Raw genomic sequence first — 19,766 nt, forward strand, 5'->3', positions numbered from 1 at the left:
GCCACGGCGTGCGCGTAGCCTCCGCGATCGTATTCGCGTTCCGTGTTCGGGACTAAAGACTCGGCACAGATGAGTTCCGTGAACTCAGACTATGGTTCAAGTTCGTGCGGCGGAAGACATTCAAGGACAGTACGAATTCGAAAACACGCGAGCGCAATGTGCCGACTCGCGCAGAATTTCAGCGTCGCAAGAGGCTCCCTTTACGCTTGAATTTCGTTTTGTTTGATCAAGTTTTCGATATCTCCTGCAGTCTGAATTAATGAGATTCCACTGTACACATTATATGGCGGCTTGGGTGCTGGCAGCGAGTGCGAACGAGGTCCGAAAAATCGAGTGGTCAGTTGCGGTGCGTCCGAAATTTCAAGCGCTCTTACACATTGGCTCTATGGGCCATGTCGCGGTGCCGCGAAAAAGTCCGAATAATCAAGCATGTCCGAAAAATCAGGCGTCCGAATTTTCGGTCGTCGACTGTACCTGCGAGCCCGAGACTAGTCATAGCTGCAAACTACTACAACAAAAACAACCAAACGCAGACCACCCCTGCCAAATAGGCAGATGCAGTGTCACTTTGAGCAAGCACTGGCAAATAATAGCATGCTTCAGGAACTGTGAAAAGCAGAGTGTCCTAGCAACCCTTCCTGCTGAGTGCATTCAGCAAACTTGCCTCATAAGCTTGGGACAGAAAATGCAAACCTCAAATTCATTCCTGCTAAAACAGGCTAGTGCCCCGTCCAGATGTAACAGTAAAGAGATCACAATGTCACAGAAATGTCGCCTCTGGGCACAACATGAGCATGGAAAAGCCAGACACTCACACCAGACTGAAAGTGGCACTTATAACACTCAAGCAAAGCAAGACTTTATACATTATTCATGCAATTCAGGTTTCCTAGAATTTCGGTTTCGGTTCGAGGCTTCCAAACAAAGCTCAACAAAATCAGTGATAAAACTGGAGGGAACACTCAAGCTCTGCCTTACGGGTACAATACGATCGCGTTAATCGAGTAATGCCCATATACGTGGAGTCGGTCATTCTGTATTTTACAATCATATGTCATTGGGAGTCCTCATACCACTCCCGAAGCAGTGGAGCGTGCAGCGGTTAAGCGATGCACCACTGCCTTGCAATGGCAGGTGCTGCCACCAGTGGGGTCTATGCGACACAGGTTGCTTTTCCCGAGCAACCCGCATCGCCAGACAGACAGTGGCGAAATCGGTGAGTGGAGGTCTTAATGCTAGTGCATTAAAATAATATAGTAACAGATGCCCCAGCAAGGCTCTTGATGCTCAGTGTTGCTCATGCCGAGGTAAACACGCCGAAGTGATCTTTCCCTCACACAAGAAGAAAACCACCAGAGCCCCATGGGTACCAGTACTACATTATCTCACGCAGTTTTGAGGGTAGCCACTCTGCCTGTGTTTTTGAAATAACCCTCTACATACTAATCTTGAGCTAGGAACACAAAGCAGTGTTCACCGAGTGGTATCAAGGCCAGCATCTTTTTTTTTTTTCTGACAACTTTGGAACTCTCTTTCAAATCACCAACATCCCCTGCCCTTCATCAGTTTACTCACAACCAAGACTTGCAGAGAGATCACAATTTTCTATCTGCAGTGTAGTATACCACACCTGCCCACAGGATTATACTACACTATATTATGGCATTACAGTAGAATCTCGGTGAAACGAACGCGTTTGATACGAATTTTGGGATGATACAAATTCACAGAATTTCCCAACCAGAGTGCATTCTACACAATGTGCAGAATTTTGGATGTTCCAAACACTCTCCCATGGCCCTACACGATACGAATGTGTGAGCCACGACCGCACCCTCGAGAACTAGCGCTGCCCGTATATTACAGACACCATGAACAGTGGCTGTGCGGTACACGCCACAAGCAGTAAGTGGCAATGCACGGGCCGTCCAGACTCAACCCAGACATTGCCAACATCACTATCACCAGTCATGCTGTACGCACCGCAAGCAGTGAGCCGTGCCTGCGTGGCCGTAAATACAAATCCCATGAGCCATAGACAGAACTTCGTGAAAGCATTTCCCAAGCTTTTGCATTTGAATTTTGTTTTGGATGACAAATTTCTTCACAACCCCGTGAGATTCGTTTCATCGAGATTCAACTGTATATAGTACAGCGTAGCATTACACAGTACGGTCCATGTCAAATCGGTACATTTGTGGTCTAACACCACAAGTGGGAAAACAGCTGTCATTTGTGAATATATACCAAAACACGAGCACAATCAAATGACTTGACTTTTCCCATCTCCACGCAGCAGCAAACAAATGAAGTGCCAACTCCTACTCTACTTCTCAAGAGACTGCAAAACATGACCTCCACACTAAGCTTGAATGCAGTGCAGGAAGTAAATACGCAGAAGTTTACCGAGTTCACAAGGCAAAAATCAAAATCTGAAAACTAGAGAACTAGAGTGTTTTCTTTTTGTGCTTCAAGGTCAACACTTCAAGCAACGAGGGGGCACAGCAGCATATATCTCCATATTATTTCGACTGTGCACAGTTCTTAAGCGTGCACTGAATTCTTGGTGCATGTGCATTTTGCCCCAGCAGAAATGTGAACACTAAGTCCAAGCACTGAACCTGTGATGCTGTGCTTCACATAGACAAAATGGCACTGCAGCCTGGCCATGACGGTGGATGCTAAATGAAATGAGAGTTTCCTGTTCATACTTGCGAACGAGCCTGAACCATGCCAGATGGCACAATGTCATGACATTCCACCATGAGGACCCACCCACAAAACCAATTTTTCCAATATAAAATCGGGTATCTCTTGCAAAGAGCCTCCATCAAGTTCAACCTGACATCTATATCATACCTCCCTCAGCCTAGTTTTCTGTCTTGACTTAGTACTTTGCAACTGCAAGAGTGCAGTACGGAAGCCAAAAGTGAAACACGTACATGGAACATACAAAAAGCAAAAATGACAAAAAAAACATGCATGCGCAGCACAAGGGAGTGCTGCAAAGAGCAGAAAGAATGGCAAACACAAGGAGTGCGAGGCCTCACAGTTGCCAGAGCCGCAGTGACTGCAGGCCGGGAACCAGTGTTGCCCGCAGGATTGTCTCCGCCTGGTCCCTGTCGTTGGCCTGCAAGTACAGCTCCACCGTCCTGTGGCAACATGGGCAAAAAAGGGGGAAAAGAATATAAAAATATACAAGGCATTTTTTTTTTTCCAGGGCTGTTCTCACACAGCCGTGAGAGAGTCTGCACTCTCTCCTTCGACAAAGCCCAGTTAATATGAGTTTTCGTCTTGCGATCAAACTGTGTGACACTGACAAACCATGATCCCAACTCTGAACAAACGTTGTACACAGTAAACACCCTAGGTTATGCATTTCCCTGGATGTTAGACATTTATGTGTTTATGTCTACTTGTATTTACCGTATTTACCCAAATGTAACGCTAGTTTTTTTACCATAAACAGACGTGAAAAGTCACCCCCCGCGTTACATCCGAATACTAGGTATAAAAATGTTAAGAAAGGCACCAAACACTCATTATTAGGCTCGCTTAATGTGCCGCATATACGTGCGTGTCGATTGACCTGCTCCTTCAAAGTCGCGCGCTCCAAATTCAGCGGTCAACCAATACGCGAACCACGCCAGGACAAGTTATGAATGCGGTGCAAACGCGAAAAAGTTTCCTATAGTTTCCTGCGTTACATTCGTGTTCTATAATTTCGGTTCATTGTGTTAAATTCGTGTTTTCGCGTTTTTTGATCTTGCGCGTTCGCAAAGTCGACCCTCGCGTTACAATCGTGTTCCTTTTCCCCGGTTTCGCTCTCGCAAAGTTGACCCTCGCGTTACAATTGGGGTCGCGTTACATTCGGGTAAATACGGTATTTCAGCTCTTTATGAGCAGATTGGCATGAAACAAGCCAAAGAAAACCTGCCTCCCATTTACAACACTTAAATGTATTAAGGCAGTGTTATGTGTTGCTTGAAAAGGAAAGTGTGGAAGTGGGCATTCACTGTTGCATGTGCTTCCAGGTCCCACTTTTATTGTGTCTTGTACTGCTTCCTTTCTTATATATTTCATGTAAAGAGGAGTAAGCCTAAGTTGATAGTCAGCGCTCGTGGTGTCAGTTCTTTCTTGTCTCTTGTGTGTTGCGCTGTGTAAAGCCACTTCAACAATACTTATTAATGGGACACTGTTTTGTTTCTTGATGCTGCCGGTCATATTTGTTTTCTTGATTGGCAGTGGAAACAAAATAGCTCACCCCAGCCTAAAATAGCGCACAAGCCAAGCAATGAGTTCATCGACAAACGCACCACTGGACCAGTGCCAGGTTCCGCTTCTCCCGGTCGCCCAAGTACGACCGCAGGAGGTCAGCTGCGTCGCGTGGCGAAGTCATGTGCGCCGCAAGCAGGCTGAGCATGTGGTTCTTGAACCGGTGGTCAGTCCACGTCTTCCGCGGCTCGGCAGGCACGGGTCTCTGGGCAGGTGTGCTTTCGAGGCAACGCTGCACGAGGGCACTCACGGCATCCGCAGCTCCACTCTCCCGACGAATGACCGCCTCAAGCCGGTAGTTCAGGTACCTGTTGCATTGTTCCAAACAGCATTGCAAATGGTGCGACCAATCGTCATCATCATCATCAACCTGACTACGCCCACTGCAGGGCAAAGGCCTCTCCCATGTTTCCCATTAACCCTGTCCTTTGTCAGTTGCCGCCACCGTATCCCCACAAACTTCTTAATCTCTTCCGCCCACCTAACTTTCTGCCGCCCCCTGATACGCTTGCCTTCTCTTGGAATTCACTCCGTTACCCTTAAGGACCAGCGGTTATCTTGCCTTCGCATTACATGCCCTGCCCAAGCCCACTTCTTCCTCTTGATTTCGACTAGGATGTCTTTAAAGGTGGATTCACACGACGGACCGCTTCACGGACCAATCGGTCACGTGATGTCTGACGCGCGGTCCCCCCGTCCGCGGCGAGCATTCACACGACGGGAGGAAGCAGCAGACGACAGCGCGGACGAGCCAGTCGGATTGTCGCATTGTCGGCGTAATCGTCTCTGTGCGTATCCCACAGAGCGGGAAAACTTTCCACAAGGGCAAGAAAAAAAAAAGGTTGCGTCATCTGTGAACCTAGAACCGTACGAACAAGACGCGCTTTGGCTGTTAGAAAGTTCGCCAAGTGGTTCCATCTTCGCAGCTGTCAACAGGACTATGTAGTTTTTCGCGCTCTCATGTACTTTGGTTCGACCAGAGGCTTGTATTGGATTTTGTAAGCTTGCTCGTTGCCAGACTAAACAGTTTAACCGCTACTGCTTTGAGAGTCACGGCCAAGGATCTCAAGCAATCCGAAGTGTGAAAAGGTCTCTCGGCCATATCACGAATCGCTGCTCGCGAGTGAAGCGGAGCAGCGGGAATCAGTGACGTAGGGTCACGTGATGCCCATCCGCGAGGGCACTTCGCGATTTGGTGCGTCGTGTGAATCCAGCTTAACCCACGTTTGTTCCATCACCCACTCCGCCCACTTCCAATCTCTTAACGTTACACCTATCATGTTTCTTTCCATAGCTCACTGCGTTGCCCTAACCCTCTTTGTTAGCCTCCACATTTCTGCCCCATAGGCGAGTACCGGTAAGATACAGCTGTTGTATACTTTTCTCTTCAGGGATATTGGTAAACTGCCATTCATGATCTGGGAGAACCTGCCATATACGCTCCACCCCATTCTTATTCGTTTAGTTATTTCCCTCTCATGATCAGCTGTCACTACCTGCCCTAAATAGACAGCTGCTAAATCAGACTATCAATCATTTAATGAAATCTATCGCTTAAAATTTCCCTGCAGTGCAGATGCAAACGAATCAAATCAGTGCAGAGTCTCAACAAAAGCAAGACGTCATACAGGGTCAAGAACTGTCAGCGGCAACTAAGGAACAAATCACTGTAACTAAACAGGGGTGTGCAAAAGAAAAGCTGTAGTTTCCTTCACTTACCACCACCACGTGATCTGGACGTCCGATGCTGAGCTGGAGACTGTGAGGAGTGTCTCATAGAGTTCTGACACGTCTCTGACAGATGATCCTGAGAGCTTCGTCAATTCACTGCACGAGATGAAACAACTGCTGTACCCCCACACACATCCCCTAGCTGATGGTCCATTCCAAAGGGATAAGCATCAGAGGGATAAAACCAACCAACAAGACCTAATCCTAATGCTTTTGTACTCATGAGCTCACAGCTGTGAAATGCTGGTTCGCAACCAAACAATGTAGCAGCAACTTGGTGAGACCAACTTTTGCGCAAGGGTTCACGAGCTCTCGCAGGCTACTTAGCACAAGCTGATGTATGCCCTAAAGTGTCGTAGTGATAAAATGTTTGATCCCATCAATTACTATGTGTACGCGGCCTGAGCTGTGCGTGCAGTGTGCGTGGCTTGAGCAGCCTGTGTGGCCTGAACAGTGTGTGTGGCCTGAACAGCCTCACCTGAATAGTCATGTGACCTGAGTAGTCAAGAGGCCTGAAAAGTGCATGAGGCCTGAACAGCGTGGCTGAGTCTCGAAGCTAACAAAGTTACCGGTATTCTAGCAACTACCAGCTTCCTCTCGCTCTGTCAGTCTTCCTTCAGACTCAGCCTGAACAGGCGTGAGTACCCCAGGAATAAATAACCCACAAAACATTCTTACACGACAGTTATTATTGAATGTACTGATCCAGTACACCAACCAAAAGCCAACAAAACTAGTACTCACATGAAATTCAGCCTTGCATAGATGGCATGACTATCGGCTTCATTGACAAGCTTTGGAAAGGAAATGGCACAGCTGAGTTGGAAGAAAGAAAAAAAGGATGCTAGCCCATAGCATTCTGCAACAGACTTGAAGCAACATTTCGTTCCCACTTCAACAAAATCCACATTACTTTATGAACACAACACAGTTGTTATGGGGAGTTTCCTGGCGGCACAAAAGCGATGTCCTCCAGCGACAGACAAGAAACGCCACAGCACAACTGATGTTCCACTAATCCCGATACAATAACAAGCACTGCGTTCACACATTCATGCACCATGTGGCAAACACAGTGAGAGGCAAGCACTAGCCACACTATGGTCACACTGCCACAAATGCCGTAACTTTCCAGAACTGAGCCACGGCGCGATGGGCAAACCAAATGTTAGTATGCCTTCCTTCAACAGATGTTTACTCCAGTGCTGACTACCAAACCTGAAAGAAAACAGCAACATGTTGAGTATAATTTCGATGACACGATCATGGCTGATATGAATTTCAGCACGGCATGTAGATTCGTGGAATTTCCTGGCTAAGGCGCATTGTGTGCGATGCACAGGATTTCAGGTGCCCTGAAAACTCTCCAGCACCTCTATGCTTGATACGAACGGGCAAGATGTGACCGCACCCTCGAGCACTACGTGCAACCCGCATACTGGCAGAGCCACGATAGCCAGTCAGGCCACAAGCAGTTATCGGTGGCCTGCCGTCGTAAATAAATCCCGTAAGCCGTGAACAAATCTGTCCGAACACATATTCCTCACTTCTGCACACAGATCTTTATTCATTTCAGACTGCCACCACTGCCATTCATTTCAGTCTTTTGGTATCAACCACAGGCTACACTATCACTGCAAGCACTAGTCTCGCTCAGTGTATGCTGGTGCCCATGGGCTTAAGAGGGGACACTGGTCTTTGAGACCAAAAAATGACCAAAAAATCGGTTTTCAAAAAGTGACACTTGTGGAATCTACAACTAACATTTTCCAACTGTACCACTTTTTTCCTTCAAGAAATCAACATTTCGACCATAATATTAAATTCAGATCATCGTGTGAGCTGAATTTATGTAGGAGCAGATAATTTAATGGCATGAAAATTTTGGACATCTGGCTGTCTTAGTATGTCGATATCTCTACATCTAGGACAGGTGGAGATGTCATATTGTTTGCTAAGGGAAGCTGAAGGCAAATTGTGTGCAATAATCGAAGCAGATTTGTTCAATCACACTTCAGAAATTTATAATTTCGCAAAGTTTATCGATGCATTACATTCCCGGCTTGATAATTGATATTCCAAGTGCTGTAAAATTACTAATGAGGGTAAAATGGAAAAACAGTTTTGATTATTGCACTCTTTACTCAACATACTATGTAGCCATGCATTAAAAATGATTTTTATTGAGCAGTTTTTTTTGCACCGAGGTACTAATGAATGACTAATTAAAATTAATTATCTTGGGAACCAACTAATTTATGAGAACGGTAATTTCCTTGTTGAATTCAGTATAAAAACCTAAGCAAGGTGGTTCAGTTTCATTAGGATTGGACTGAAAATAAGGAATATAGGTCTAAGACCAGTGTCCCCCCTTAACTAAATACTGACTGTTTTCAAGCAAAGGGGTCAACGGTCTGGTCTCCACCTCCACAGAGTGGCTTTCATTGCTCTTGATACATTGATGGGTGACAAGCTATGCTCAAGAAAGACTGCAAAAGCCCAGCTGCAACTGAAACTCTGCTCCCTCAGCTTACAAGCGCAGTTCACGGTTAAAACCAGAAGAGAAAGCGGAGCTCACTCGGCAGTGTTTCGCTGCACTTCAGCAACAGCATCATCATCAACTCGGAAGTGGTCGGCCACGAAGTCCTCCAGCAGCTGACGGAGATCAATGCCCACCATGTTGAGCTTCCCCGATGCTGCCTTGAAGACTAGACGGGCATCAGTTGGGAGCTGCGATAAACCTTGCTGCAAGGCCTGAAAAACAAAAAAAAAGAAAAGAAAAAGAACAGGCAATGGAAGGCTGTCATCGATGAAGCCCCAAAAGAACACCTCTGGTCAAAGCTCTCCTACTTGTTTTAGAGGGTTCCCTTGTTTTCTCTTGGCACAGTCAGCTTGATAGACGGTGTAGCGGCAGGCTTGCTGCATCAACGCTTGACCATAATGGTCACCGACTCAATCACGTTTTTTAATGCGACAGCCCTTAAGGGTGGTTTCTTGGTTCTGTAGCTATGCTGCCAGTGGCATGGGGGTAGGCTTTCCCTCACACTCCTTTGTTTATCTACCCCATGCCCCTCTCCCCATACGAGGAGGAAAGCTGAGAGGCACAGCACCGCCAATCTGGCCAAGTGTCAAGTCAAGATTCGTGGTGCCCTCTGTGCGCGGCACAGGAAAGTAGCACTTGCGCAAAACTGATACGCCTCGGATTTCTAAGGATGCACAGCGGCGTGCAAAAGGCTGCGGAAAAAAACTAAGACCCCTCTTCCGTGCGCGGTAGCAAAGGTGCCATGGAGAACCTCCCACAAACTGTTGTCGCAGAATGTCACGCCTGTTTGTGCTTTGAGCAGTGCAGGCTGGGCAATATCGGTCTTATTTCGTTTATTCGCCCATCCTTTTTGTTACTGCCTTCTTTCTTTTGAAAGTGCAGTTTCAGCGTCACCCCGATCCCCAATTCATCCCCAAATCCCTTCAGCAATGGGTTCCTCACATTGGCGGCCTCTTCCGTGTCCCCAGACTTCACGTGGAGCTCCACCAGTTGCAGCCAGCCGTCGGACCAGGATGAATTTTCCTCCAACGCTGTGTTGCAGAGGGTCACAGCGTCAGCCGCCCTGCATCATGCAGACAGCTTTCATTCAGGGGAGGTCGCATGACCTCAACAAAACGCAAGCTGAGCAATCCTTTTACAAGGAAAGCCTGGAAGAGTAGAAGGGATCCCTCCTTTTCCCTCTCAAAATCACCTCTTTCCTTCAAGCAATCGGGTCAACTCACACTTTGCCGAGTTCACGCAGATGCAGGGGCAGATTTATGGGGTTCGATTTGAACCATGGATTAATCCAACAGCCTTAGAAGCCTCATCAGGTAAGAAGATGCACTGTCGGCTATATAAATCTTAGGACCTGAAGTGACGGCTATAAGTGACAGCTATATGTTTCGATGCATCTTCATTGCATCCATGTCGCCACTTCTAACCATAAGCTGGACAAGGCGAAGATATGTCTAGTTGTGTGGAGACAGATGTGTAGGGGTACTGAAAGAATGACACAAAACTGTATCTAAAAGACATCAACAGCTTCTAATGCTATCACACTGCCAACACATAACGTAATTAGGACTCCCCGTGAACATTTCGCTTTTTGTTTTGTGAAAGAAAAGAACGGGGGCTCAGCATAGTTTTCCTATGTGAAAATTTCTTGCTTGGGTGGGGTGATCAAACCCTCCACCCTATCTTACATCCACCCTAGCGTAAATGTCCTCGCACTGCACACTGAAACTACATTAACCATTCTCAATATACAAGGAAACAAAGTAAGGTTTATGGTTTATGGGGGTTAATGTCCCAAAACAAAACCATGCTACGAAGGCCACCGTGGTGAGGGGCTCCGGAAATTTCGACCATCTGGGGTTCTTTACCTTGCACTGACAACACACAGTACACGGGCCTCTAGAATTTCACCTCCATTTCGCCTCGACATGACTTCATGAGATGCCCCCCCACTTATGACTCAACCTTAACTACAGTCAAAACTCGATTTAACGAAAATCTCGATTTAACGAAGGTATCCTAATTCCCCCTCAGACGCCCATAGGGTTCAATGCTTTGACTAACCCGAAATAACGAAACTGATTCCGTGATCTGTCCCGATTTAACGAACCTTTTTTCGAGAAATAAAGGTGAAAAAGTGTTAATTTTTGGTCTATTTTGTAGACAGCACCCCAAAATTTATTGATTGCGAGTCAGCGGTAACAGCGCGGAGCATCTTCAGCCCGTCGCTTTTTTCAAACTGCGCGGCGCAAAACTAGTTTTAATTTTGAGTCGAGCTCACGAGATGGCACCAGCAGTAAAAAAGTTTCGTGCCACATTTCATAGATGGCGCTGTTGCAGTTCGCGTGTTTTTTTTTTTGTGTGTGTGTTTGTGTGTTGTGCTCTGTGTTCGCTCTTGTGCGGATATTTCCCCGGAAGACGCGCTGGACGCACTTCAGACCTACGAGAAATCTGTGCGGCCGTTGCTCACAAAGCGCACGCAGGCAAAGATCACCGACTTCTTTGGCGGAAAATAAATTTGTAGTCCCCTCGGGCCTTTCTTGTCGAGTAAGAATTTTTGTTGTTTCTTTTCATACGCGCTAGCGGCGCCGGTCGTGGTGTTGGCGCTACCCACTCGAAAGTAGCGCGGGGAGGAGGTGAAGCGAGCGCGGCTTTGACCGCTTATCTGTTCTTTCAGCCAGCTTCGCGGTTGTTGCTGCGACACGCGTCTTATCTTTTCTCTTTATCTTTCCTCTGATCTTTTAACTCTCCTCTATCTGCACTAGGCAGCAGTGGTGGCTGGGCTGAGCCAGTAGGCAGGGTGCATTTTCCTTTCACCCTTCTTTCAGTCGCAACAAAACAGCAACAAGCAGCGCACGACTGCTGCGACACAACAAAGCACAAAAAAAAAGACGCCAGCTGCTTCGGCCGCCGCTAACCTCGCTTCCCTCGCCCTTTCTCACGCTGCTGATGACGATGACCATACGGATCGCCTATGAGCAGTACAGTAGCGCCGCTCGTGGCAGTATCTTTTTCTTTTTGCTCGCGGCGCACCGGCTTTGCGGGCTGCGGAGTGAAGTCGAATTAACCGACGCACGACCAAATTTGTTCGAATTAATGAGAGTTTCGCCCCATAGACTCTTATGTATAATTGTAGGGACCTCGCGTGCGCGTCGAGTTATCCAATTTTCCGAATTAACGGGGGTCGAATTAACGAGCTTTCACTTACCACTGCGGTAGTTTATGGCCTCCGCGATCGGCTCCGGCGGCTCGCCGTCGCGGAGGCCACGGGTAGTTATTGCTGCCGCGGCAAAAAAAACCCCAAAAATGGCGCTAGTTGTATGATTACCAACTTTGGCGCCAATTTGTCATTAGCTGTGTGGCTTGCCGTCCCGTCGGCGGTATTTAGGGAAGATTGTTGCGCCGCTAGCCGAACCGTCCTTTGGGTCGGTGCTACCGGCGTGAATTCGTCACGCGCGAGTGCGACGAAAAGTGAAAATGGTACATGCTAACCGATACGACCGCGATAAGCTGGTACGGTTTATGCGGATGCAAAATGCATTATATTCAATGGGTGCTCAGTCGGGGACTTGACTTTACTACTTTTAAAACGAAAGTACTGTTTAAGCGGGTACGTTTTAACGAGGTTTTACTGTAATCGAATGTACTGAATTATGTGCCCAAGAAATGCCTCATTCAATTTAACGAAGTTCTCAATTTAACGAAATAATTCACGGCTCCCCTCAACTTCGTTAAATCGAGTTTTAACTGTATACCCTCAATTATATGACTGTTCCAAGGTGGCAATTAAAACATTCTAAAACCAGAAGTAACTGTCTGAGCTAATGTGGCAGCTATCTTTTACTGCCAAATTGTTGAAAAATCGTGAAGATTTGAAACCGCTGAAAGTATGGAAGATACACAGTAGTGGCATTAGGCCCAGTTGACGACCATGGTGACTATCTTGCAACTGCAATGCCTTTATTCTCCAGCTATGCCCAAAGGGCGAAATTAACTGCAGCAGAACAAAATCCGCCCCACTGAGCCGAGGTGCAAGCGCACACTCACATGGACCGGCTGGCCAACAGGCTCAAATGGCTGGCGAAGAGGGGGACGCACTTGTCGGGGCCGCCCAGTTCATCCACACCTTCATGGTGGGCACACAGCAGGGCATCCAGAGACTGGGTCAAGGTCTCGCGCTGGCTCCAGGGAATCTCAAAGAAGTCCTGCAGAATAAGCAGGCAAAAGAGAGAGAAACGAATGGCATCGCAATAGGAACTCGAAAGAGCACACAACAATCACCCTGTAGCAGAATGGTACAGAAAACTGGTAGCAACAACAGCCACAGCAGCAAACGAAATCGGCGTTTAAATGTTTCACTCCATTGAACAAATTAAGAGACATCAAAACTCGGTGCTTAGCATTTCATCCTGTAATTAGCTATTTGTTTAGGCAAAACGAAAAGCTTTAACTACACACTATATTTCCTTGTCACAAATACAGGTGCAGCTCTGCTGCCGACTTAAGCTGTGCCGGATCATTTCCTGGGGCATAGGTAGAACAGTAACCTGATGAACAGTCAGAGAGAAAGCAATGCCCACAAGCACTAGGGACAAGGTACAGAAAAATGCAGAGAAGAGGTACCAGACACGCAAAACTGCATCTGCCTTAGTGGCTTGCACTCATCAAGCTCCATCTTCCACAGCAAACACCAGTGGCATCCTTCGTCCAAGAAGACCCACAGAATATACACACATGCAAGGTTGCCTCGAACTGTATCGCGTTTACTCTGCTCTCGAATGCTCTTCACGTACCGAGCAGCAGAGTCGGCCAACAGATCCTCGCTCGACGCAGAACAGAGTGGCTGGCAGCGTCCGGAACTCAACAAAGTGGATGTAGCACAGCCACAGGAAGCACAGGTCGTTGGGCGAGAGCAGCATGTTGGCACACTGGAGGATGTCCCGCGTCGTCGGGTCCATCAGCTCGTCAGCGGCGTCCTGGGAGTCCACGAAGTGCTCGAAACCGATGACCGACTTGACGGACGTCTGCGCACGCCCCAGTCAGGAGAGATCAGTCATGGAAAGAAAGAAGCCTGTGGAACTTGCAGAGTCCCCTGAAGACATCTCAGGGCTGCTCAGAGGTTACTGGAGCCAGTGCTAATTTAGGCCATCCCTCTCAACAACCTCCCCGAAACTCGCTACCTTGAGGATGAGGAAGGCGAGCGGCATGTTTCCGGCAGTGGCGCACAGCTGGGCCCAGTAGAGGACCACCTCGAGGATGCAGTGCGAGTCCGGCTGCCTTCCCCCTGACAGGCCCTGGGTCAGGTGGTACAGCTGCTGCTGGCACAGCTGGCACTTGGAGCGCAGGGGCTCCACCAGGGTCACACACTGCACAAGAAGGAACGATGGTCCAATGGGTGGGCAACGATGGCACACTGTGCCTGGCAACAACGAATTTCGGCAGGGAAGAGAGAGGCGCTGGGGCAGACCGTCTGCACGTCACTGCACAGCTGCTTCACTGAATTCTACAGCTTGCACCATCTTCGTGTCACCGAAAGTACCCCAAAAATTTGTTGTAATCATAAAAATTGGCCGATGATTACTATACTTGGTAATGCAAAATTGTGACCATAGCTGTTGAATGCACGTGTAACACAGGTGATCAGATACCAAATATGCAGTGCTGAATGGTGGCAACAGTCAGCTTCGGGAGCAGCCAAGCGCAGAGCGAAAAGAATCCACAACTTCGAGCCGCCACTACCACCGAGACCGTACTTGAGCGGCTCTTCTCAAAGGCACTGCCACAGATGAAGCAGTGTGGCACTGCTCTCACACGCTCAACCCTCCTCTGCTTTCAATCCTTGTTCTCCTTTCGTACTCTCCTCCTCTGTCTCCACCTCCCTCTCGCCTTCCTTTCACCATTCCCATACTTTCATACGCCACTGTGCTCCTCGTTTGCTCTGCTGGTTATGCGAAGACCAGCGCCGAGGCTCAACCCAAGAACGGAAACATAAGAGCTGCATTCTAAAAAGTGTTCTTGAAGTGACTATCTAATGTTGAAAATGTGCAGTTAGGCTACAAACATGCCTTTGATGCAAGTGCTACCAGCACACTATGTTTTAGAAAAAACTATTAACTGCAATTAGAAACTACATTCCTCTGCATACAGAGTGTTTCGGCTCTGTAGCTTTCACTCCACTGCCAAGAAAAGTTGTCGCAGAGTACAGAGACAATCAGACAAAGTGGCCTGCCATAGAGGAAAGCACAGTTCTAACTGCAAGCATGCACTAATGTCACCAGTTTTTGGGACACCAGCGCTTACATCCTTCCCTCCTGAGGAGCCCTTCGAAGTGAATCAAAACACTCAGGTAGGTAAATGAAACCAGGGTGCTCCAATAGCTTTACTAGCAACCAAACTTCACCCCACAGTTTCGTGTAGGGACAGAAGTACGCAATATTGAAAGGCATCGACATTGATTACAAAGGCAGGTAGCTGCCATTACCCCAAAAAACAACCCTTGGACAAAGAAAGAGATTGGGGTGCTATCAGTGCCATAAGTGAATCGAAAGTTTAACAAAGTCAAGTGCAGAGTGTAATATACTAACAAGCACAAATTTGGTGTTCCCAGGGGCCATGCGTGAATGTTACTAATCTCCTGTCTAACAGAAAGCTGTTCCCTTCAATTTCCATGGTGTTCTGGTGCAGTCGGTCAAGGCAGCACACCAACCTTTCACATAGCCTTACACAGGAGCTTTACGACTACAAGGAAAGCACCCGAAAAAGAAAAAGACCCCTGGTGAAAAGATGACCCATGGAGGCCAGGACCCGTAAGAAAGGAGTGTTGCTCCACCCACCTTCCACCAGACGGAGTTGTGGCAGCAGTAGTCCAGGGCCTTGTGGCACAGGTAGTCCAGGTCGGAGCACTGCGGGTGCGCCGCATACCAGCCCAGGTAGTGGCGCCACACCTCGGGACTGGCCCGGTTGTTCTCCAGCGCTTGGGAGAACACATTCAGCGCATGGTCCAGCCGCATCTCCGGATCACAGCCATCGCTGCAAAATGCAAGCATTGGCAGCAGTCTAATACGGAAGGACAAACGGCATAGAGAAATGAGGGAAACGCAGTGCATGAGGCAGGGTCCAAAAAATTTGTGCCCCCGAAAGGATTCTCAAACAGCAGAGAATCGCCTCCACAAGGTCATGGAGCTTCAGAAACGGTCCAGCAGTAGAACTTAAAGCTGCACTGAAGAGGAATCTGAACTTGCCTTTTTGCCACCGGAACTCGATCTACACGTTCCCAATATTCTTAGAAACTGCGATTTATTGCTCTGTGCGGCCGATTTCCCTAAATAAATCGAATTAATGTCCGGCTCCCGCCTTTTTTTTTTTTAATTCCTCGCATACGGTGGGAGGAGTCGACCAACGCATGGAGTGCCTTTCAGGCAGTTGTATGGCGACTTTGCTTTTGCTTTTGTTTCTTTTAGGTTTCCATGATTAATTAGGTCTAGTCAGAGACTACATAGCTGCAAATTAGGCCCACGGAAATAAAAATATGCGTGGACTCTTTGCTTTCGCCGATCACTACTTATCACTCCGCCGATGGCAGAGCGGCAAGTCGCCATGGGATTGGGCGAAAGGTTAGTCGACTCCTCCTATCGCTTGCGGGGAATTAAAAAAAAAAAAGGCGGAAGCCTGACGTTAATCCAATTTAAGAGGGAAATCGGCCGCATAGGGCCATAATTCGAAGTTTCCAAGAACGCTCGGAACGTATAGATCAAGTTCCAGCGGTAAAAATACAAGTTCAGATTCCTCTTCAGTGCACCTTTAACAGTCATGCCCACCATATAATTTGACCCGTGTGGTACACAAAAGAACAGTGGGGCTGTGTACTGGCGGTGATAAGTGAAACACTGCGGCAATATCCCAAGAGGCCACCCCCGCCCACCTGAGTCGGCCATACAGGTGTCGGTAGGCCAGCCGCAGCCACAGCTCCACGTTGTGTGGCTGCTCGTTGAGCAGCTGCTCGAGGGCGGCCGTGCCCAGCTCTGCGGAGTCGAAATACCGGACGTCCTGCTCCAGGTCCAGCAGCTCCGGATCATCCACCTCCGTCCTCTGCTGCTGCAGCAGCAGGCGCCAGTCTGCACAGAGTGTGCACAAGAGGGGCAGCCATGCTTTCTTCATCTTCATCATAATCATCGGCCTGACTACCGTATTTACTCAATTCTAAGCGCCCCCTATTTTCACGATCGCGATGCCCAAAGTGACGGGGGGCGCTTAGATTCGAAAAATCTAAAATCTGTAATCTAAAACTCTGTAATCTCATCTGTCCACTACTCATTCGGAATCCACTCCAGTACCTCTGAATTATTATGGGCTGCAGCTATTGAGGCGAAAGCTTCACTACAGGACCTCGTGCTTCGATCGCCAGGTGCCTAGTTTTCACCTTCAGCTGAGTCAAGAAGTCAAACAATGAAAAAGAGAAAAATAAATTGAATCCATATCCATGACTGGGAGTCGAACCCGCAGCTGCGCGAACAAATCTCCTTCAAGGGTCGTTCAGCGAGACCACTCGACTACCACCGCAGCCAACATGCTTTGTGTTAAACTGCACCACACACTCATGCCGTGCATTGGAGAGCACAGTCTTCATCAACTTCCATCTGCTCCGTCCTGCGACACTGCCTCTTCGCTGTCGTCTTCTATGCAGCACAAATCCGTGCTTTCACTCCAATTCAAATGTGGTAAACATTCCCTGATGTTTTTTACTTAGCGTGCACTTGGTACCTTGTAACAGGTTATCAGTGCCCACCTTGACCCAACTCCCAACTACCCCTGACTGTTCAAAAATTCCCCAGAACATCTGAGAATCTATGTTGTTCTTTTGCACTGAGGGCTGCCCAAAAGATGAGCTGAATGTTCACGTGACGATGAAAGAGCAGCAAATCGACGACACAGATAACCCTACAATCTACGACAAAAATTAACCTGCATGCGCACAGGTCAGTGGGATAGCTCTGTTTTTACTTTCAGATGGTGAAGCACAACAATTTAACGGCACTTTTGTGACCTTTCTACGCCCTGCATACCCCATTTCCTTCCGTTGAGGCTCTGCATGTAGGGCAGAGAACAACTGCTCGTAAATCAACCCGCGACTCAAGTCAAGTTTACCAGTTTCTATGGCCCTCTCCAGCTTGAGGAAATGGGTGCACTTATATTGAGTTCGATACGAATAGCCCGTCACTGTGCTACAATGTTTGGTGTAACAGCCCATCCACAAACACACTTTTGGAGCTGTTCGGCTTTCACAACTGTGTTCAGCCGGTGCAGCGACAAAACGCCGAGGAAATTCACGCATTACAGTAGTCAACATATCTCTGTTTGGCTCAACCATTCAACTATTTATACAGTGAAAGCTTGTTAATTCGAACCTCGATAATTCGAATTTCGGATAATTCAAACTACACTGCTTGGTCCTGCCAAGCTCCATAGAGATCTGTGTATAAAAAAGCCCGTTAATTCGAAACCGAGTCGGTTCCGCTACGGATAATTCGAACTACGCGCCGCCGCGCCTGTGCGGCTTGGTGCACAGCACGTGGCCAAAAAAAAAAAAAAAAGAGCATCTCCCCATAGTTAGAGGCTGCGCAAGTCCTAAACGGGGACAGAAGATGGCACCAGATAAAACCGTGGATGAGTAGTTAAAGCCTACATGGCGCCATCACAGGCGCAGTGGCCGGCCGGCGGCACCGGAGGGTAGGGGTTGGTGGCGGCAGTTGCAGCTGCCTATCCTCTTTTCCACACAACCTCCGGAACTCGCAACTAAACACTCGTTAATTCGAGCCCTGCTAATTCGGAAATACAGATAAGTACTGTCAGCGCGATCCCAGCCAACACCCTTAAAAGGCTATGACTTCGGACCGGCACTACAAATTATCCTTCCACCCATCAGTGGCCAACGGAAGCACGCCCGCGATCATGAAGCCGGCTTTTAGCATTGTTCCCTGCAAAAGGCATTTGCTGCTGTTATCATGCGTTCTAATGATTGAGTGGCAGTAGACGGCGTCCTGTCCACCCCAATCGCCCATGGCAGGATAAGGTGAACCTACTGAAAACGAGGCCTGCACAACCGGACAAGCGCTGGCACTCTGCCAAGTTCGCTTCCCCCCCCCCTGGCTAGAGCTAACGCCAAAGTAAACACACCCAGGGTGTTATGCTGGGCAGCATCTTGGCACGCAGCCAAGAAATGCGTTGTGGACCATGAGTGAAGGTGCAAAACGGAGGAACGCATTTTTTTTTTTAAATTCTTTGGCGAAAATCGGGGGTGGGTGGGTGGGTTCATTATGCGAGTGGTTTCTTTGCCCGAGTAAACACGGTACATATACCGTAATGCAAATGGTTCTTGCCAGTTTTTTCGCGGCCATTCGATAATTCGAACTTTTTTTCCGGTCCCGTGAAGTTTGAATTAACAAGCTTTTACTTATAAGCATGTCACAAGAAACAAGAAAACAGACAACCGGCACAATACAGACTCGATGACCCTTGTGAATATTATAAACAATAAGCGCCAGTCAAATGACCGCACCTTTTTCAGTGGCCAGTGATGTCAACTTGTCATGTGCTTCGAGAGACTTCAATGCTGGGGTGACAGCCTGCTGAGACGGCTGCAAGAACCAGGTTCGCCTCTGGAGGACCGTGTAGTGTGGCGCCGCTGAAAGATGCCAACAGAACAGGGTGTTTCAGTCGAACTGCACAGCCCTAACAGGCTTAAAAGAAACTGCCTGCCATGACCACAGGAACATTCATTCAAATGGCACAATGGCAGCAACTCAGTGCAAATCAAATGAATGCTCATGGAGATTCTCTGCGGTCCACCCATTGCATCTGTGGCATTTTGTTCATCGCCATCCCATGTTATAAACTAGCTTAAACCAGCATCAATAAACTAGCTTAAACCAGCACCCCAAGGCTTTCATTTGCAAGATTCCTGAAAACTCTTGCCCTTTATCAGTTTTTGAGATTAAAGCATAGTGCGTAGGCAAAAGCCACACTTCTTACAGAATTTTCAGAGACAATCAGCCGCACTTGCCCGCTCACCTTGATTGAGACTCCTGTTGACATCAGTGATGATGAGCCTGCAGAGAGCTTGGGTGTCGAGGCCCTTGTGTTTCCGTTTCATGTTGGCCACATAGATCTCTGCAAGGAGCCAGTTAAAAGAAAATAAGCGGCCACTCAGGCTTTGTACTTGTCA

At 48.0% G+C, this 19,766-nt stretch overlaps 1 protein-coding gene across 5 annotated transcripts in view; it reads right to left on the reverse strand.

Moving 5' to 3' along the window:
* Window positions 1-19,766, reverse strand: part of LOC149329605 (uncharacterized) — a 59,486-nt gene that overhangs the window by 6,547 nt on the left and 33,173 nt on the right. For 4 of the 5 annotated variants that reach the window (XR_016285586.1, XM_089560329.1, XM_089560328.1 and 1 more), the window contains exons 19-31: window positions 19,613-19,711; window positions 19,101-19,226; window positions 16,467-16,659; window positions 15,379-15,574; window positions 13,726-13,911; window positions 13,339-13,569; window positions 12,593-12,750; window positions 9,491-9,611; window positions 8,585-8,760; window positions 6,751-6,822; window positions 5,995-6,102; window positions 4,317-4,583; window positions 3,051-3,152 (exon numbers count right to left, since the gene is read on the reverse strand). Coding sequence is in view for 3 of the 5 variants with exons in the window: in XM_089560329.1 (XP_089416455.1) it covers window positions 3,051-3,152; window positions 4,317-4,583; window positions 5,995-6,102; window positions 6,751-6,822; window positions 8,585-8,760; window positions 9,491-9,611; window positions 12,593-12,750; window positions 13,339-13,569; window positions 13,726-13,911; window positions 15,379-15,574; window positions 16,467-16,659; window positions 19,101-19,226; window positions 19,613-19,711 (2,035 nt within the window). In the remaining 2 variants the exon portion in view is untranslated. Of the gene's footprint in view, window positions 1-19; window positions 3,153-4,316; window positions 4,584-5,994; window positions 6,103-6,750; window positions 6,823-8,584; window positions 8,761-9,490; window positions 9,612-12,592; window positions 12,751-13,338; window positions 13,570-13,725; window positions 13,912-15,378; window positions 15,575-16,466; window positions 16,660-19,100; window positions 19,227-19,612; window positions 19,712-19,766 lie in introns of all 5 variants that reach the window. The other variant, XR_016285587.1, reaches the window with a different exon arrangement.

Source organism: Amblyomma mixtum, chromosome 9 (assembly GCF_055824585.1).
Source record: "Amblyomma mixtum isolate Tamu chromosome 9, ASM5582458v1, whole genome shotgun sequence".
In the NCBI taxonomy this organism is placed as follows: domain Eukaryota; kingdom Metazoa; phylum Arthropoda; class Arachnida; order Ixodida; family Ixodidae; genus Amblyomma; species Amblyomma mixtum.